General features: G+C 40.9%; 1 protein-coding gene across 4 annotated transcripts in view; it reads left to right on the top strand.

The window, feature by feature from the left end:
* The window catches only part of cacna1ea (calcium channel, voltage-dependent, R type, alpha 1E subunit a), a gene marked incomplete at its 5' end in the record, with an annotated part of 96598 nt that overhangs the window by 8732 nt on the left and 67989 nt on the right, over positions 1–19877 (top strand). For all 4 annotated transcript variants that reach the window (XM_084355901.1, XM_084355902.1, XM_084355899.1 and 1 more), the window contains one exon: positions 16818–17084. In XM_084355901.1, the coding sequence (XP_084212027.1) occupies positions 16818–17084 (267 nt within the window). The remainder of the gene's footprint in view (positions 1–16817; positions 17085–19877) is intronic.

The following is a 19877-nucleotide window of genomic DNA, read 5'->3' as shown; positions in this document are numbered from 1 at the left end:
ATAACTCGCTTTCTACAAGCAATAACTGAAAATAATGTTTCCAGCTCTGTGCGGGATGGGATTTTATGTAATCTTACATCTATATTTAAGTAAGTGAGTGCGCTCTAAGAAGTGTGGCTGTCTCAACTATAACTCTGGAAAATAAAACAGAAAGCTGCCCGAGGAGAGCTCGATCCACAGTACTCAGAATGATCTGAACATTTGATTAAGAAATACATCATTTATGCACCCCGAAGCATCTTCTATCAGCCTCTGTCGAAATAGAAAATGAATTCATGTTGGATAATTACTTTAACTTGATTTACTTGCTCTCTGTCTCACTTCTTTGCTGGAGAGATACATTTCTTTTTTCTTAGCAGCTGGTTAGTCATTCAGGTTCAGCTGGAAAAAACACCACTTCGTGTTGACCTCCCCCAATGCTCTGTGATATGAAACCATTAAGAAGAGGAAGCAACCTGACCTGTCAACCCGTTCCCCCAGCGTGTACGCATGCACACTGACAAAATTAAAGGTTTTCATGTAATGATGTTTGAAAAGAGAAGTGACACCCTTAACCCTCCACCCCTTTTAAAATCAGGAACAGGCTATCAGCCAACATGAGAAAGGAAGTGAAAAAAGTAGCAGGTGGAAGAATTTGCTTGGGCTGAGGAATATATCAATATTATATTGTTATCGCAATATGATCATCTTAGATTTTGGATAGCGTTATATGTGATACGAAATACATGTTGTCCTTTCCTGGTTTTAAAGGCTGCATTACAGTGAAGGGATGTTATTTTCCGACTTTTCTGCTTGTTTTAATACTGCCCTTTAACCAGAACTGATCCACAGTGGGGCATCCATGGGTCTGTCTTGGCTCTGACCTGTTGAGGGATGTTTCAGGACCTCTGGAGGTGTCCTGTGGTGGTATTCAGCAGACAGTTTGAGTTCTGTGGGTTGCAAGGTGGGGCTTCCATGGATCTGACTTATTCTGGCACACCACACGGATGATCCATTGGATTGGGATCTGGGGAATTTGGAGGCCAGGTCGATGCCTTCAGCTCTTTGTCACATTCCTCAGGCAAATCCTGAGCAGTTTTTTTGCAGAGTGGCAGGGCCCGTTGTCACTGTCATCAGGGAGTGCCTTTGCCGTGAGGGGTTGTTCTTGGTCTGCAATGGTGTTTGGGTGGTGTGTGTCAAGTGGTTTCCACATAAGTGCCAGGACACAGACTTTCCCACCAGCACATTGCATTGCAACAAGATGATCTCAACTGTCAGTGGTTTTAGTGTTGTAGCTGATAGGTGTAAAGCATGTAAAAATATTTGGTTAAAGTGGATTTTAAATCTGAGTGAGATCTGGAGAAAATATATAGAAAATAGTTACATTGCGTCAGTTAAATCAAGCATCTCTGAACTGCTTTAGAGGAGACTCTAAAATGTTTATGTATATTCGTGTATTGTGAAATAACCTACAAATATTGCAGTCATTTATAGGCCATATCACCCAGCCCTATGTCACCCGCCAGCCTGCGTTGTAGTTTTTGCGATGTGTCGTACACAGTTGGCACTAGCTGGCCCTTGTCAGTGACCTTTTTGGCCAACTGAGCAAGTAGAAGCGACGGTGGAACCAATCGCTGAGAAAAATCACTCTGATTGGCTGTTGAGCTAAGAAAATCAGTGCACGAGAAGGGACAGAAAAAGAAATGGAAAGGGATTTCTCTCATTTAGTGTGGTTTCGTCTTATTTTTCGCCTCCGCCTCTTTGCCAGCACCATTTGCAACTTTATATTGGAAATATTATTGACTAGAAGTGGAGACACTAGCGAGAGTAGTGTGAAAATGTGAGGCAAACACTGCTTTATCATAACAACGCATTGTATATCTGCAGTCCTGAGTCTTCCTTTTTCCCTTTTGAATGAGGAATACAGACTACTGCAGCCTGGTGGTGTAGCAAAAGCAGAAGATACAAACTAGTTGGCCATCAGCTTGTCTTTGTGATGTGTTCAACCACAACTTTTTGGCCGAGACACAGTCGTTGGAGGCTTCAGCCTTCGTCTCCACTAGTTCTTTGATGTCAGTCTGGTCTGTCAGGACCCTTACAAAAGAAATCCAATGAAATCATCTCCTCCAGAAATATTTCTTTCTATTCAAACAAATCCCAACAAATTATTAAAATACAGTTGTTTCTTTGAAAAAGTTCTAAAAAAAACTTTATGGAAGGATTAAGTTTGCATGTAAAAAACCTTCTTTCCCTTGGCCTATGAGCTGTTTTGTACGAAGCTTTAATAGTGTTCGATGGGAGGTGGTGTGTTTATGTGTTGTGTGCAGACTTGCTGAAACTAAACCAGCTGTCACATGCTTGTTTGGACATTAAAGTCCTGACACCCTGATGAAGATCAATGTGCGCCTTGTCATAGACCTTGAATTCACTCCCGTCTGTTTATTCAAAGCTTCAGATTTAAATATCAAAGATGATTGAGCTGTGCTTTGAGAGTTCAATGCTGTTAGCTTATTGGAGCAAATAATACCTTTGTAGTGCAACAGGATTCCTTTCAGCTGCTGATGCTTTCAAGCCAAATGGGCTTAGCAGGGAGACTAAGCTATTGCTAAATTGCCTTCTTTGGCCCCTGTTTTAGGATTACACTTCAGTGATGGGTTGTGTAGTATGTGGTCAGCATCAGGATCGACACATTAGCTGCTGTTTGAGAGCAGGATGCAGACAGACAAGCCAGAGACACGTCCCAGAGTGTGTGTGTGTGTGTGTGTGTGTGTGTGTGTGTGTGTGTGTGTGTGTGTGTGTGTGTGAGGTATCCATCACATCCATTTCTCCCCCAAATCCAGAGGGAGCCCAAATGTTGCAGCTGCGTGACTTATTTCGCTCTAGGAGGGAGAGTAGGTCTGACAAATGGGAAGAAGGATGCTGGGTAAGCAAACTGAGCCATCATCAATATCCAACATAGCAGCTGCAAACTGCGACTCCAGCAGCATGTCTGTGACCCCTAGTGGAGCTGCGGAGAACTTCCTGCTGCACAGACAGGCTCATGCATGCATTCATGAGACAAATGGATTGCGTTTAGCCTGTGAAGGAATCGTTTGTTTATGTCATGACGATGTCATTTCAAATTGAGATGTTGAAAAAGGAAGATTTCCAGGAGGAGAATTAAAAATGATTTCATTGAGAATTATTCATGCAGAGCAACAATGAGAACAAGAAGATGACACGTCACATATTTAAAGTTTTAAAGCTCTTTGTAGGCTGAAACACTGATAAAGAAAGAAGCGGTGGCTGAGGCTGCAGACACACAGAGAACTGATGAATCATTCTTCCATCTCATTCATCTGCAGCCAAAGTTTGATTTGATCCTGTGTGTGTTAAATTAACATTGTTTAGCCCGCCAGAGGGCATTCATAATCCACAGTCTTAGTGATTCACTGCAGCCCCAGTCGGGTTTGTCTGCACAGTATGTTTTCCAGATCAGAGAAGCTGCCACTTAAGAAGCCATTAGATGATGATGTGGGGAAACAGTGTCATGTGGAGTGAAAAATCAAGCAGAACCAACGTGCAGCTGCTCCAACAGTTGTAGTAATAACCTTGGATTGGGTCCTTGGAATTTAATTTAATTTTTGTTTAGAGTTCTGGACTTTTTTTCAATGGCTCTATGCAAATATAACCTCTGTGTTACCTGATATTCATTCAGGTATTTGATTGGATCGGAGTTGTGGAGTATGGATGGGGATTTAGGGGAAATTTTAAAGGTCTCTGACTTTTTGACTCTCCTCTCCTCTCCTCTCCTTTTCCTGGTTCCCCACCATCTGTAGGTCCTTGCACACCTCTGAGGTAAATTTACAGCCGTCTGTTGACAGTATTGATCTGTTGGGGCTGCCAGTCTGATTATTAACTCTCTTTTCATTCACTCTAATTTTGAGCCAGATAGATATATGGACTAATGGATGGTGTAATTTAAAAACTGAATGGCTGCAGCACCAAGCAGTCGGTGAGAAATCCTTATTCATGGCTTTTTTTGATTAGCCCTGCTGCTTCCATTGCACTGTATATTATGATGGATTTCCATCCTCAAGATTTAATGTTGTTGTTTTTTCTTTTTGTTTTGCGCCTTGTTTTTGAAAAGTTTGGTCTCCCCTGTCCATTAATACTGAGTAATACAAACTTCCTCTGAATCACCTAAATGTGTTCTTTTCATTTAGCAAGAAAACATTTTACAAGCTACTTTTAAGCTCTTTTCATAAAATTTTTCAATATTGTGCCTTCAGCATGAATGCTTGTCTTGTCCAAGGTGGCTGAATAAAAGTAAATTGCTTTCACCAATTTCATATCCATGGAAAAGCTGCTTGCATAACCTTAATAATTTATGTACTAAACCACAGTCTGCTCTTATCTGTACCTTATATATACCTTTTATTTACATAGTGAGTCATTCACCTAGACGCAGACACTCTCTAACACTGTAAAATCTGGTAAAGTGAATTTACTTTTAAAAAATTGAGGAAACCAATTACCTCAAAATCAACCAGGAAAGTAGACTAATAGTTTTAAGCTGTTAAACCTTTTTTAAGCTCATTCAACTTAAATTTAATAATCTACTTAGTTGGTAATTCTGAGGTAATCAGAGTTAAGTGCAGTCAGCTTTACCGATTTACAGTGAAGGTCTATTTGACAAATCTGAGACAAAAATCTTTTTTTAAAGTTACTTTTTCTTAAATGATCCAAACAGAACACTGAAATTGAGTTTTCTGCCCCAGTAAATAATGTAGTACCTCTAAATGTCACTAGATGGAGATAATTGCTTAGTAATTCAGTTTACCACAACTCTTGACTTCATTAAAATGAAGGGTTCTGGGGTGTTAGACAGATTTTAGAATAAATAATGTGAGAGCAATGTAAGTACACATGTAAATTAATTCTAGTGAATCACAAAGCTGATATTCACCTCTTATTAAATATCAATGTCATCTACCAGTAATAGAGGCTCTTTGTTGACACATTTAAACAACCTGACAAACCTGACATCCAATTTAATCTTTTCACAACTGATTCCTTCATTAACTGTTCAATTATGTCTGTCATTAATTTATTATTCATTTTAAGACTGAATGCTTTCTGGGTTTTCTTTATCCCTGGTGTGATGTATTACTTTACCCCAATAAGCAGGTCATAAAAGATACAATCAAAAATGGATACAAATTTTACCCCAATGATGTTTAAAATCTCTCTCAGATTACAGGTTTTTGTCTTTTTTTACTAGAAGGACATTAAACACCAACAAACTCAATTATTTATGTTTGCTTAAGCTTTAAAACGTTTATTTTCATCAGTAATATTTGTAAACACAGGAGTATATTTCCAAGTGCCCTCTACCCCTCCAATGGACTAAACGTGGTGAAATGTCCTCTTTTCACTATAAGTATGTCGCGACTTCCTGCGCGCTGGTGCCCCGCTGCACACAGCTGGTGCCCTTTTTATTTTTTGTGCCCCTGCCCCTCAAACATCTTGAGACTGTGCTTTTATGAACAGTAAATGCTGTTTCAGATGTTTTTCCACCCCACAGTTATTATTAGGCACGACTATGCTCATGTTAACATGGACAGCTTGTTGTCAAAGACTGCAATGCAGTGTTTTTATCTTGGGCTTCAATTAATGAAATTCTCAAAATCATTTGGTCAGTGTGAGGCTAATCCTCTGCCAAGTCAATACACAGCAGATTAAGTACATGAAGAAGAAACACACAGCTGTCTGCAAATAATGCCGCAAAGCCCTAAAACACCCCTCTTTTCTAAACAAAGTCACTTAACTTAATCGAGCCTCTCAGACAGCTATAGAGAGCTGTCAGCGTTTATGTTTCCAGAGCCCAACTGTTGCTTCGACCACTCTAAACTTGCAATATGTCAGAAAACCAGGTTAACATGCTTGTGGACGGGATCGTTTGTCTGGAGACAACGACCATAACTCAGGTCCCCGCGGGGAACAATGATTTATAGGTTATTCCGTCTGAAAATCGAGGGTTACGGCGACAGATTCACAGGGCTGAGAATAGGGGGCATGTCAGTTCAGTTGCTAGGAAACAAGTAGGAGGGAGACAACAGAGGAAATCTGGGTTGGGTAGAGAGAGGGAGGGTGAGACAGCTGGAGAGATAGAAGAGGGTGAGACGGAGAGACAGAGGGGGAGACAGGCAGAGAAATTGTGCCGCAGGGTAAATATGTTTCATCATGTTTCCTTCGGGCACTGATCAAGAAAAGACAGCAACAGTGCTATTTCCATGATGCGTTATTACAGAGAGATGACTATTGATTCTGCCACGTGTAATTATTCCTGTCTCTGTGATCAAAAACTCTTTCCCAGACGTTCAAATGCCGCTTCTCATACAGCTCGCCATAAGCACACACCCAGACACACGTACACAAACGTCCTCTCATGTTCCAACCATTACCATCTCAATGAAGCTAAATATAGTCCAATCCCCACGGCCCCTTCATCTTGCCACATCAATAGGTCTGGCTTCGTCGTCTGTCTGTCCTTCCTTGTTTGCCTCCAGCTTTTCTGTGTCACGTTGAATCCCGAGGCCTGGCCGATGGCACACTGACCCAGCACAGCGGTTATTTTGGGGGGAACTTTTGGAGATAAACAAGCTGATTAATGAGAGCGCGACACTTGAAACCATGTTAAGCAGGTGTTGTTGTACAGTAGGTGATGATATAAAAAAATTATAAATTTGAAAGTAAGTGTGTTAAAATTCATTAATCAAATGCAGTTGTTGTTATAAACTTTCAACTGTGCTTGAAGATCATTTCTATTGGAATCACGGAAAGTTGTCCCTGGTTTTCAAAAATATTCTGTTATTTGCCACCATGTTTCCGCTCTTGTTAATTTGTTTGTCAGACAGCAGATGGCGGGAACAGATTGTTTCTGTGCGCATGCATTTCTATGTTTTCCACCAGGCTATGATTAGTTTATGCATAGCCATATGATGTGCAAAATCAGACTTGATCACAGTCCAAGCAGGATGATATCTTCGCTACAATCTGTCTCTAAAGAGCAGGTTGTAAATTTGCACAGGTATTAGGGAAGGATGTGGCAGGGAAGAAAAAAATTTAATCAACTGGTATTCTTCAGAGAGCTGCGATGAGAGAGAGAGCTCATAATAAATAAACACAGCAGCATCTGTAAGAACCAAACAAAGAGCAGGCGGGGAGTCACGGCTCTGTGGTCATTTATCCTCAACTTGAAGCTGCACCTGAGCTGCTGCCTCTCTATGGCGGCGATGAATGCATGCTGTTACGCCCCTCGTATAGGGGATGAACATGTCAATACACCTGTGGGATGTGCAGCTATCTCTTGCAAACTGTGTGAAGTGAAGCAGGTAAATCCTTTGTTTATTTTGCACAATTCTGCTCAAATGTATGACACATAAAGAAGAGCACATGGCTGATTACAACTTCTACCCAAGTTACCAACTGTAGCTGCCACTGGGTGGTTAGCTCAGTTAGCCATGGAGCTGGTTAGCATACTAGCTTTAGTAAATAACTCTGCAACAATACATAGACATCATAACGTCAAAACTGTTATTTCCTCACTGTCTGCTGATAAAGTTAGCTAATTTTTCAATGTTTTCAACTAAAATTCTTACATACTGCACCTTTAAAGATATAGCAATAATATCATTATCGTTACTTAGGTAAAATCTGATATCGTGAAAAGTAGTGTAAGTGTGCTGGATGTTGGGTCACTCAGAAGCTGTGATAATAAATCCAGTACCTCCTTGTTTTGTGACAGTGTGCAACAGATGTGGAAAGTTTTGCACTTTGAAAAAACATTCAACTGACTGTTTTTAAGTTCCAGCTTCACAGAAAACACATGGATGCAATGTTTGCCCATTTGATGTTATTGATAGTGTTGTGTCCAGTGTGTGTATATGTGTGTGCTCGTGTAAAAAGGGCCTCTTGATATTTTTTATGCTGTATAAGAGAGTTTTTACAGTGCTGGAAGGTTGTGATTACGTGTCAGATGACACTGATGAGTTGAAAAAAGCAAGACTGGGTGAGACCACTTTGTAGTTTGTATTTCAGGCAGTGTGTGGAAGCGTATCTCCTCATGGATGTCTTGTTGCTACAGAGACTAATCTGATAATGACAGGCAGAAAACAAGTGTATGTTCATTAAGCCTGGAAGGAAACTTTAAAACTAAATTGCACTCCTCAAATGCAAAACCAATCAAAGCCTTCATGCTTCTGGAGAACCATACAGCGAACTACACTACCCACAATCCTTTGGTGCAAAGATTCTACTTTGGCATTTAATGTGTTCAAACCTCTGTAAGGTGCACTATGTAGTTTTGGGGAAGAAATTTTAATCAGAGGAGAAAGATCTTCATTGGTTGGTTTTCCATGGTTAAACAAACTAAATAAACAAACTCTTTGTTTTCATCACTGAATAAACAAACAGCTTAAAGGACAACACAATTTCATACTGTTTGACTTTTTCAAACTGCTCTGGGGACCTTATTTTCCTCTGAGAACAGCTGGTTTATGCTATGGAAAAAATAAATTTGTTTGTATTATTACTAAATATAGACTTAAAGGTACATCTAATGGAAGAAAGCAGTTGGAGTGAGCTCTTCAGCAGTGCTGACGTCATGATCGTACTGCCTGTTTGTGTGTTTTCTGCTCTTTTATACTCGTACATTTAAAGCCCCTCCCACGGCTGTCAACAAGTGCGTTGTGCACACTGATGAAAATGTGTTGACAGGTCTTACTCAGACAGACACACAGATTCCTGTTCTGTGTAAATAATGTGTCTTCTCCCGTATGTGTTACTCCCTGCTCTATAGCTGCCAGCACTTACTCTCCTATAATTACACTTCATGTCATTTTTATTTTATGATTAATTTTTCCTTTTTCTTTCCACATTTCTGCTCATCTCCCCGACTTGGATTCAAACTAACGAGCTCCACAAATGGAACCAAAAGATAGAAACAGACGAAAGCAAGTTTATCATTTTGAATTTGTTTCATTCATGACTGATAGACAGGATCCAGACCGCACAAGAGATTACACTGTGCCACCCAAGAACTAACGATAGTATTTCTTAAAATGTGTTTTTGAAAAAGTCGTTGTCCCTTTATCCTTCACTGAATGCCTTTTGTCTTGAGTGTTTTTTAATGCTCTAGTCCAAATATAAGTCCTGCACTGCTCATTTCAGGTTTTTTACAACGTCGTCAAAGTTTGGGAAAATGTTCATTTTCACATTTATGTTTTCAGTGTTAGGAAAATGCTTGATTTCCAGTATAACGCCTAAGAAATCCTTGATTTTCAACAATAATCTGGTGTTTCATCGACACCATCACTCATGTAAACCAAAAATCTTTTAACATTTTAAATAAAAAGTAGATTTTTGAGTGACATTCCCAACTCGTCAAAAAATGACTTTTTGGGGTGGCGGTCGACCAGTCCTACATCCCAAAGCGTCCGTTTTTAACGATTTGGGAAACCCAGAGTGTCATTATTTGGCGAGTTGGGAATGAGACTCAAAAATCAACTTTTCTTACAAATAGCACCTTGAAAGTAACAATTTAGATGTGATGATAAAGGCTTCAATAGTGGTCATTTCTGGTTTAGGTATCTTGAAAGTTGTGAAAAATTGCATGAATTTTACTCTTAGAAAGCTGAACAACCCTGTATTTTACACAGTATATGGTCCTGTTGTTTTGTTGAGTTGGCACATGTCAGGAAGCTTCAGTTGTACTACTAATGTATTAAAATCTGCTATTTTTAGCAGACCACATCACACTGAGCTGCACAATGCCTTATAAATGTGTCAGCTTCTCACTCCTGCAAATCCACATTGGACTATGTTGCAAATCAAGATTGATCATACAAAGAAACAGTGGCAGACTTAACAAATTAGAGGGGCAGGGGTGAAAAAAATAAAAAGGGCACCAGCTGTATGCAGTGGGGCACCAGCACACAGAAAATCCTGACATGTTTATTGTGAGGAGGGGGCACTTCACCAGGTTTTGTCCACTGGAAGGGCCCCCCCCAAAATCAGCAGCTGGTAAACATTGTTAATTATAGTCTTGTAAAGGAAACAGGCAATAATGTGGTCATCCTGGCGGGGTTATTATCAGAAACTAAAACTGAAACCAAAATGAAAAAAAAAGCTGTGAAAGCATTAGTTTTAATTAAAATAAACTTTAAAAATAATCTATGAAGCCTAAAAGTAAAACAAACAAACAGAACTGGTTGTGTCCGTTGTGGGTGTAATATATGGACAGAAATGGGGTAAACTCTGCGCTTTAGCCTGAAAATAGTTCTCACAGAAAAAGTGGGATGAATTCAAAGCGTGGGAGCTTGGTGGAAAGATGTTGGCAGGAGAAAATGGAAACTGTTCAGATGGTCACATACGATGACCGAACAAGTAAACACATGTGTGCTGTGAATTCACATGTGGGTTTTTATACGTGGCTTCTTCCCCCTCAGGGTGAGTAGCTATTTTAGTTACAGGACTATTAAGCGAAGAGCGTGATAATGACCAGGTTTCGGATACAAGCCTGCCAGGTATCTCTTCACACTTTCTATTTTTGAACTGAAATCTTTGTTCTCACCTCAGTCCTGTGGCACTGAGGCTCATTACCAGAGCAGGAACTGTCAACCTGCTGTCGTGACAGGTAACATTGTTAACCCTGCGTACCTTGGCAAGATTTGTGCATGCTAGACATCTTCTACAGCTGAGATGCCCACAATGTCGGATTAAAAGTCAGTTCGCCAACAACATTTACCTCATGTAACATTATGTTATCATGGCTGAGTGTTTTGTGTTTTTCACTATGTAGTCGTTTGTTTTAATAAAGTCAGCCCACAACCCAGTCAGAAAGTTTTATGGGACTTTCTTAGGGTCCTGATAAACATTCAAAATTCCTATAAAACTTCCTGTTGCCTGTATGGCAAAGATGTTTTATCTTTCTGCATTTTTCCACAGTTCTTTTTGAATTCATTTATTTTGGAGGATCTGTATTTGAAGAAGTGTTTTTTCAAATGGAAATTTAAATTTGAGTCATTCAGTCCAATAAAGTCTAGAAGATTCAATTATTTTATCTCTATTCAATTGGACAGCTCAGTCGGCGGAAGTGTCAAAGTGCGCATGCTCTATGGGCCTCTCAGGGAAGATAGGGGTATTTTCATACCCTGTTACCCCTGTACCCCAAGTTTTTTTGGCTTCAAAGAGCCACTGAGCAGCTTTTATAGGAAAGAAAGGGGCTCCGCCTCCAACGCTGTGTCCAGATTTAATGTAACGTCCTCGGGTATGACAGGGTCAAGGGTCAGTAAGCACATCAGCAACAGCAGGGTCAACAATGGCAGAAAGTTTCAAAGACAAGCTAAAGCGTGCCATCTCGTTGTATCCTTTTGTAACACACATAGTATATAGGCAAGTATGAACAACTACGTTCACGGTGCAGCCCGTTGTCTATGTGAACGCTTGGTTAAAAAGCGAGTATATCTCTGGCCTTAGTGAGGAGCTATTGAGATGTAATATACCCATAATTACGAATCATTGTAGCCCAGAACGGACAAAGCAAACTCTTTTGCTCTAGAGAGGGATGTTTTTAACGTTTCACTAAATCCTACACACTGGACTTTTAATGTGAAGTGTTTCGATTAGAATAGAGACGAATAATGACACACTTTTTACCTCCAGTTAGAATTATGTCATTTCAAATGTAATCAGCAGATTTTCACATGAACTTTCTTATACATCACCCTTTATAAAGGGCTTTAAGCTGTAACTAATGACCTCATTAATGGATAATAAATCACTTGTTAATGCTTTATTGATTGGTAATAAGCACCTTGTGAAAATTTTTTGGGGTGCAAGTTTGTGAGTTCCTTCATCATGACATCGCTTTATCTTTCATAAAACTTCTTAGTTCGAACGTGCTTCTCATTGACTGTTTGACCGATTTGTGAAAAAGATCTACAGAGAATCTGGACTTAATGATATTTATAACTGCAGACTTGAAGTGAGAATTCAACGAGCATTTATTGAAGTACTGTTACCAGATAGAAAGAGACAAACACTAGACAAAGGGATGTGTATCATATATTATTCTTTAAGTGGCCTTTAACTACTCTATAAAGCACTAATAAATAGCTTATTAACTATTTATACAGCCATTAGTTTCTAGGTCTTTAAAATGGGTGCCATATTAGAAAGAGGAACCAACTAACCTTAGGGCTAGTGGGTTATTTTTGGTGTGACCACTCACACCATGGTGAAACTGGAGTGATTGATTGATCCAAGCCGCCGAACAAATTAAGTCATGTTTCAGTCGGGTTCACTTTAATAAAATAACTAGTTTTACTTCAAAAGGTGCTCACAGCCTCATCTACAACAAAAAAGCTGTAATGGCTCGCTCTCTGCCTTTTTCCGGTAAAGAACCATCATCCCTCCACCCTAATCATCCCCGCTAACACCTAATTACCATAAATCACCCCTCACCTCCGAGCCAAGAAAGCTGTGGCTGCTGCGCACTCTCACCCCGGCAGAAAACAATGTAATGATATCACTTGCTTACCGCTGCTCAGAGGAAGTGGCAGAAGTAACCTTTCTGTCACACTCAGCTGAGACTGAAATAACAAAAGGCAAGTCAAACGTGATTCTTTTGTCTTGTAACCGGAGGAGACTGTTTCAGGAAAATTTGTACGTCCCTTCTCGGCATTTTTAATGAGGAGATGTCAGAAATCTGTCTGTTATGTGTTCTATTTTTAATGCTCATAATGTGTTGAAGCGCTAATGAGTTGGAGGCCACACACCATTGATCACTGCCTTCGTCATACCGCCATCACTAAATACCCATCAGTGTCAGTGTCGTGCTTAACTCTCTCCTGAGGTTCATCTTGTCTTTGACTTATTCTTCCATTCTTCGATACATGCTTGATCTTTTGAAACAGTTTCTATTCTTGAGTGGAGCCTCTGTGTCCCAGTTAAAAGATAAAACTACATGTTTGTTAGTTAGTCCATCTGTCAAGACTTGCCAACTTGCCTACTCCATCTGTGGCTCTTAGCTTCAAGCCCACCGGTTCTTACTGAAGATGCAAACCTTTACAAACAGCTCACAAAGCATGTAGTTTAATTTTGCAATCTCTCAATTTCTTTCTCAGCAAACATTACTCAAATAAAGGTAAGAAGTGCACTTGATCGACTATTTTCAGACCTGGATTAATACACATTTAATGGTTTAGTGTTTACAGCAGCAGTACGATGAGCAGTATGTGTGATTGACTCAAAATAAAGACAATGCTCAGGATAAAGGGACATGTTATCCACTGAAAGATGGTCCATCACTTTCATTTAGACCAAGTGTTAACCCACCAAGTTGTCACCCATTGGTTTTCGGACTACTGTTATGAAGCCTCAAGGGTTGGACAGAGGTGAGGAGAGTTTGACGTTACGGCCATCACCATCTTGGTTTTTTAGAGTCAGGGGTGACCATATTTGGACAAGATAGTGAAGCTGGGGAGGACACTGACTGGATCTGACTAAGAACCCGAGGACACGCTGTGGTTTTGACTCATCAATCACAAGGTAGTCACGCCCTAAAGCATACCCTTCTTTATCGTCTATTTTACTCTAAATGGGACCATAATTTACTAAGTGAACATCATGCTGGTTTTGTAGTGAAAGAAGAATAAATGGAATATAAAGGTGATATCTCTGGTTCAAAGGTGTTACAGGAGCAGAATTCTAGACCGGTGGACTGCTTTCCAAAACCTGGTGCGTACATTACCCACAATGCAACTGAGCCACTGAGTGACATCACTGGAGGCAATTTATCAGATTACATGCAGCTTCCTCTGGAACCACTAAAAACTATATACTACTTTTTTTCACATATGCAGAAGCACTCCTCAAGACCTTTGAACACACTTTAATGTGTAAAATTAGTGGAGTAACCCTTTAAAGCTTAGAGTTTCTGACCACCTGTAGCGCTAGATTAACAGTTATTGGTAGTAACACGCAAAAGAATTAGTAACGCACAATAAATATCAGCCTGATTGGGCGTAAAATTGGGAAATGTATATTAGCTGATAAATATCGGTATCAATTATAGTCAGTGTTGGGGGTAACTTGTTACAAAATAATCCGTTAGAGTACTCTGATTACTTTTTTGTTGTAACAAGTAACGTAACGTGTTCTGCAATGCAAGTAATCCGTTTTTTAGTTACTTTTTCATAAAAGTAATCGTTTCTTTCCTTTCATGGCTACGAGAATAAAAGAAGTATTTGCTTGTTTGTGTTTCCTGCTGCTCAGCAGGTGGCCAGTGGTAGGTAAACCTACAGTTGCGTCACCTGACAGCATTAACTTTGTGGAAATATTCCCATTGCAAGCTGTGCCCGGAGGATAAGTGCTTGCTGTATTGTTTTCATTGAAACAGCTGTGCCTCATACTGTATGCCTCTGCTCAGTTCGCTGTCAGGTCGTTAGCAAAATAAAGAGGTGTAACTGTTATATTGTGTCGGTCATTCCTATTATTAGGCTGCAGAGTGACTGTAAAGAAGGCTACAAAATGACGGTAGAGTCAATACATTCAAAGGTACATGTACAGCAACAAGTCGCAAAGGGGTTTTACGGTACTTTTTGGTAACGCACAAGTACTCTAACACGTCACTTTTCTCAGCGTTACTTTTTAATGAAGGTAATCTTGAAACGTAACAAGTTACTTTTAAAACTAACGTTACCCAAAAGTGATTATAGTTGATAAATGGAGCCAGTCATATGAAGCCAAATTCCTTTCATTGACTTAACAAACGCAGCGTTCAACGCAGTATCGGTGGCAGCAAGCACCTCCAAAGTTGGTTTGCAATCCATCAATAAATACGAAGAAGAAGAAGATGAAGATGAAGAAGAACGCTGCTGTTGGGCTCATGACATTGAACACCTGCTGCGTAGGCTAGGAAGCTAGGCAGGTCAACAACATGACTGTAATTTGCAACACATGAGCCACAAAGGTTTTGAGAGGAGGGGAAAAGTCTACGAGTTTTAACAAATCTCATCAGAGCTACAGAGTATTGAATCAGCCTCACTACATCTGAGCCTTTCCTACCCTCATGTGTGCATTAACTACAGGTTCAGAACTTAGAAATAATAAATAATAATAAATAAATGCAAAATGTGATATCATTGGTCATCTTATCTGTATCAGCCATGAGAAGCAGGTAATTATCGGTCATCATTATCGGCTGAAAAAAAAAAATCCATATCGTGCATCCCTAAAAGAGCTGTGCTAACAAAGGCAGGGAGAGAAAGACAAACATGTAAACATTACGCAATTTAAAAAATGTAAGAAAAATAAACAACTGCTTTGCCAGTATTTTATGAGGACAAGAGGCGGTCAACATGTTTGTTAAAGCTAAAAAAAACTGAATATAACTGTTGTTTGTTTTCAAGGAAACTCCACAGGGCCCCTTTAATTATTGCTTCATCTATAATGTCTCATACCTGACAGCTGTAACATCTCACTCCTCTCCTCTTTCCCCTCCTTCACCGTGAAAACCCGCACATCCTCATGAGAGTAGCTGATCACTTCCAGCCAGCACGCAGCAGCTCGACTCCCCCTCACTATCAAAGCCTTCAATAGAGGGCTCTGAACCCTGCAATTAGCCGGAGACGCTCGCTGCTGTCCTCCACAGTGTCTTGGTGTATTACAACAGGTGTTTACTTCCCTGCAGATCTGATGCGTGACCAGCATTCAGTCTGCCTGCCCCGAGGCGTGACCGCGCAGGGTGAGCAGCACAAGTCAGAGCCAGTAACCCAGCGTGGCCCCATCTGCAAATGGTCGTTGACCAGTCACATGAAAAAAACTCAGTGTATTTGATGAAAAGCGTAAAATCAGGCTGGAACAGCAGGTTCATATAAATAATTTAAATAATCTCACTGTGTGTTTTTATTGCACCGTGGATGTTTTCTTCATTTGCTGTTAACACGACCTGCGCGTAATAATCCTCAGGGTTGCACAGAGGTGAGGAGAGGTGTGTTTGGTCTCCTCTCCTCCTGCTCTCTCAGGAAAGGGAGACACTTCCTCCACCATCATCACCATCATCATCACCACCACCACCACCATCATCCCACTGCAGACCAGACGGGCTGAGGGTTTTCTTCCCCTCCCTAGCTGTGACAGGCAGTTGACAGCTTGTGTTTGTTCGCCTTGTTTCGGGGAAAATGTCGTGGAAAATAACCAAAGTTTTTTTTTTTTTTTTTTTCCCCCCTCGCTCGTCCTCTTACGCATGCAGCAGGATAGTGCTCACCAGAGAGGAGAAGAGAGGAGACACGCGTGATGTGCTCTGAATTACTCAGAGGACTAGTTTATTTTTAAAAAAATAAATAAATCCACGGATCAACCTGCTCCTCTGCCTCTCGCTCTGGGGACTGAGTGAGGATGGCTGGAGAAGACGTGACCTGTTGCAGCTCGTCTTGAAGCTCTTATAGTGTTCGGATGGATAAAACGCAGCAAAATGAATCAGTTGTCACAGCTTCGGATTGTTAAATGAGGCGGGATTGATTTACTTTTTGGATACGTGTCCTTTTTGATTACGCAGAGCGCACTCGAAAGAAGGGAATCGACGTGCTCTGCTTAATGTTTTGAACAGATTTCGCTCAGATTTTGAAGTTGACGGGGGTGTTTTCGCGACTAAAACAGATGATGGACTAAAGCTGGTCCGGATCTCGCCACTCCGCTGCGGTCACACGGAGCGCAGCACCGCGCCCTGCTTTCCAGGAGACTATAACCTCCTTTCCTGCCTCCTGTCTCACACTGTCCTCCCCATTCAACAGGATGGCCCGCTTTGGAGACGACGTCCCGGGCTTGTTGGGCTCCGGGGATGGAGGGTCCGAGCGCAACAGGAACCGCGATGGAGCGGCCGTGTCCACAGGTGGCATCTCCCCAGCCTTCAAGCAGACCAAAGCGCAGCGTGCCCGCACCATGGCCTTGTACAACCCCATCCCAGTCAGGGAGAACTGCTTCACCGTCAACAGGTCCCTCTTCATCTTCGGCGAGGACAACGTGGTCAGGAAGTACGCCAAGAAAATCATTGAGTGGCCATATCCTTTTCTGCTTCATGGTGCGAGTGAAGCGGGTGGTGTGTGAAATGTGCAGGAAGTCATGCTGGGGTGAATTACAGAGGTGGGTAAACTGTGCTCACTGTTTAACTCGTGAAAATGGACCAACAGTCTCTTGCATAAGCCATTTGTTGTCCCCAATTTGAATAATTATGTCTCATATCTCCACAAGTGTACACAAATACACATGAAAGCCTTAAACAAGCAAGTTATCTCTAGTGTTTGTGTCTGTGCTACAGAGTCAGCACCATGGACAGCACACAGAGCAAAACGATTGATTCAACCAACAAACACACACACACAGAGAGAGAGAGAGAGAGAGAGAGGGAGAGAGAGAGAGAGAGAGAGAGAGAGAGAGAGAGAGAGAATCTGAGTCTGAGAATTGGATGTTTAATAAATTACTTTTTGGTCCATTAATTGATCAACTAATTTAAATACAATACTGCACACCAGGAAATTATGAATCTATAAGTAGGACACGAAGAACACACCAAATCTGTCTTTTTTAAAAATGTAGCAGATCCTTGGTCTCCTTATTTTATTGAGCAATAATCCAAAAGTGGATGAAATAAGCCGATACATCAGTGTGACTCAGGTTATGACAACAGCTATATCTAGACCAAAACTACTGCAGAGGGGGAGGAGGTGTCAGTGGAAAGTGGATTAGAGGAACACACAGGAGTTTCTCCTCTATCTGCTCATGGTTGTGAATCTTTTCTGTCAACGAGAACCTATGAAGCTGTCACTGTCACATGTCAAACTCGACTAAAGCTGCGTCAAATAATCGATTAGTTGATGACGGAAAATGATTTGCAGCTATTTTGATAAAAGATTACTGTTTTTTTTAAGCAGAACTGTCAAACATCCTGAGGATCTGCCTCATTTGACTGTAAACTGTTTATTTGGGGCTTTGGGAGTGTTGATCTGACAAAACAAGACACCTGCAAAGCAAAAAAACTCTTATTAAGTATATCTGCCAAATTTTTTGTCAAAAATAGCCTGTTACACAAAATGTAAGCAACATTGTAGTGAGATAAATGGGTCTTGTTTCAGACAGTTTTCACTTATTCCATCTGCAGCCTTTTTTATCAGCAAGAAACACCTTGTGTTCGTTGTTTTTTATTTATTTTTGAAGCAGCATTTTTTCCAGTGCGAAGATATTTCTTCTGTCCTATTTTTGTGATTTAATGCTGTGTTCTTGGCTAACTCAACCACTTATCACAACCATTTAAAATGCATCTGCTCCTATCTGCCTGAACGCTTCTATTAAATCAGGTGGAGGCATTATCCTAATGTGTATTACATAACACTTTTATTAACTCTCAGTAGTACGATTACATTAATGATTATTTGGCGGCTTTATCAAACCTAATGACTCACTCTTCTATTACTGAAAGGGGAGAGACCTTATTATTTCCTCCCCCTGTTGCTGCGGAGGGACGACCACACGCAGATGTCCATCGGTGGCGTGTTTGTGCTGCTGCTGCTGTTGTGCGGCTCACCAGGTGTCCGTGCCAGGTGTGGCCTCTTCTCTGCTATTGTTCTGCTCCATTCAGCAGCTTCCTGACTGACTGACTGGCCCACTGCTGATTTAAAAAAAACAAAAAAACCCCAGCAAATAGAATGAGTCCGCTTCCATTGTTGAACGCTGTGTATTTGTTGTGTCCTCTGGGTTTGCCCCTCCATTGAGGTGATTAAAAATAGAAACGGGATGAATTTCAATCAACAGCTGAGGGAAAAGGGTTGAAGCGTGCGTATGTGTTGGTTGTCTTACGACAGATACGTCAGCCATCCAGCGGTTGGGTCATTACATTAACCATACTACAGCTGCACTATATTCTGTGGCTTTATGTCACAATACTGTGTGTGCTGTAGTGACCATAAGGAAACGAGTCAGACTGAATAACCTGCAGGTTAATGTGCTGTTATGGAGGGAGTGTCTCATTACAGATAATGAGCTCTACTGTATCTGATTAACAGACATTAACAGGAATTACATGTAATGATGTCTGATCGCTGTGTCGTGTGCTATTACAGCCGGTCATCACTCACTCGGTTATTCTGTATTAGACTGTTTGCTAATATGGTTTTGAAGGGAGTGATGCTGAGCTGAGTGTTGCTGTGTTCTGGTCAATATCCACTGTGGCTGTGATGAGTGGCTCTCTCTAATATACAGTGTGTGAGGTATGATGGTAGTGTGAAGATTCGTGCACAGTGAATACAGAAGTAAGAAAACCTACTTTACATACAGTACAATGATGATACACACACACATGTTTTTATTTTTTTACATGAGAGGACCCTGATTAAGCTTTTTTGGCCACTTGGGGGTTGGTAAAACAAGTTTTGGATTAAAAAAATGGACATATTTTAAGTTCATATGGTGAATCTGTTAGCAAACAGTTGCTTATTTACACATTCAGCAGTGACGGAGAACATTACTGTTAATTTGCAGTTGTGTTTCCGACCACATAGCAAATGTAAGTCCAATCACCCTCTGTTTTTGGTTTCTACCAGCTCCTGAAAGAAATGTCTGGCTCTTTAGCTGCTAAATGCTCTTCTGTGTTCACCAGCTAGTCTCTAACTGTGTCAGCGCCTCGTGTCAGGACCATCGGTTAGTGTCTGTGGCCCTTGTTGTTGCAATGTGCTGTGTGGCACTAGTTGTCGGGCCTTGCTGGCAGCTTTTTGGCCGGATCAGCATGCAGAGCCAGTGCACAAGAGGAGAAACGTAAAAAGAAAAGGAAAGCCCTTTGATGGCTGTAGTTTTGATACAGT

Source organism: Pagrus pagrus, assembly GCF_965226575.1.
Source record: "Pagrus pagrus genome assembly, chromosome: 6".
Lineage (NCBI taxonomy): Eukaryota > Metazoa > Chordata > Actinopteri > Spariformes > Sparidae > Pagrus > Pagrus pagrus.
Note: the sequence above shows the minus strand (reverse complement) of the source record. Positions and strands in the feature narration are given on the sequence as shown.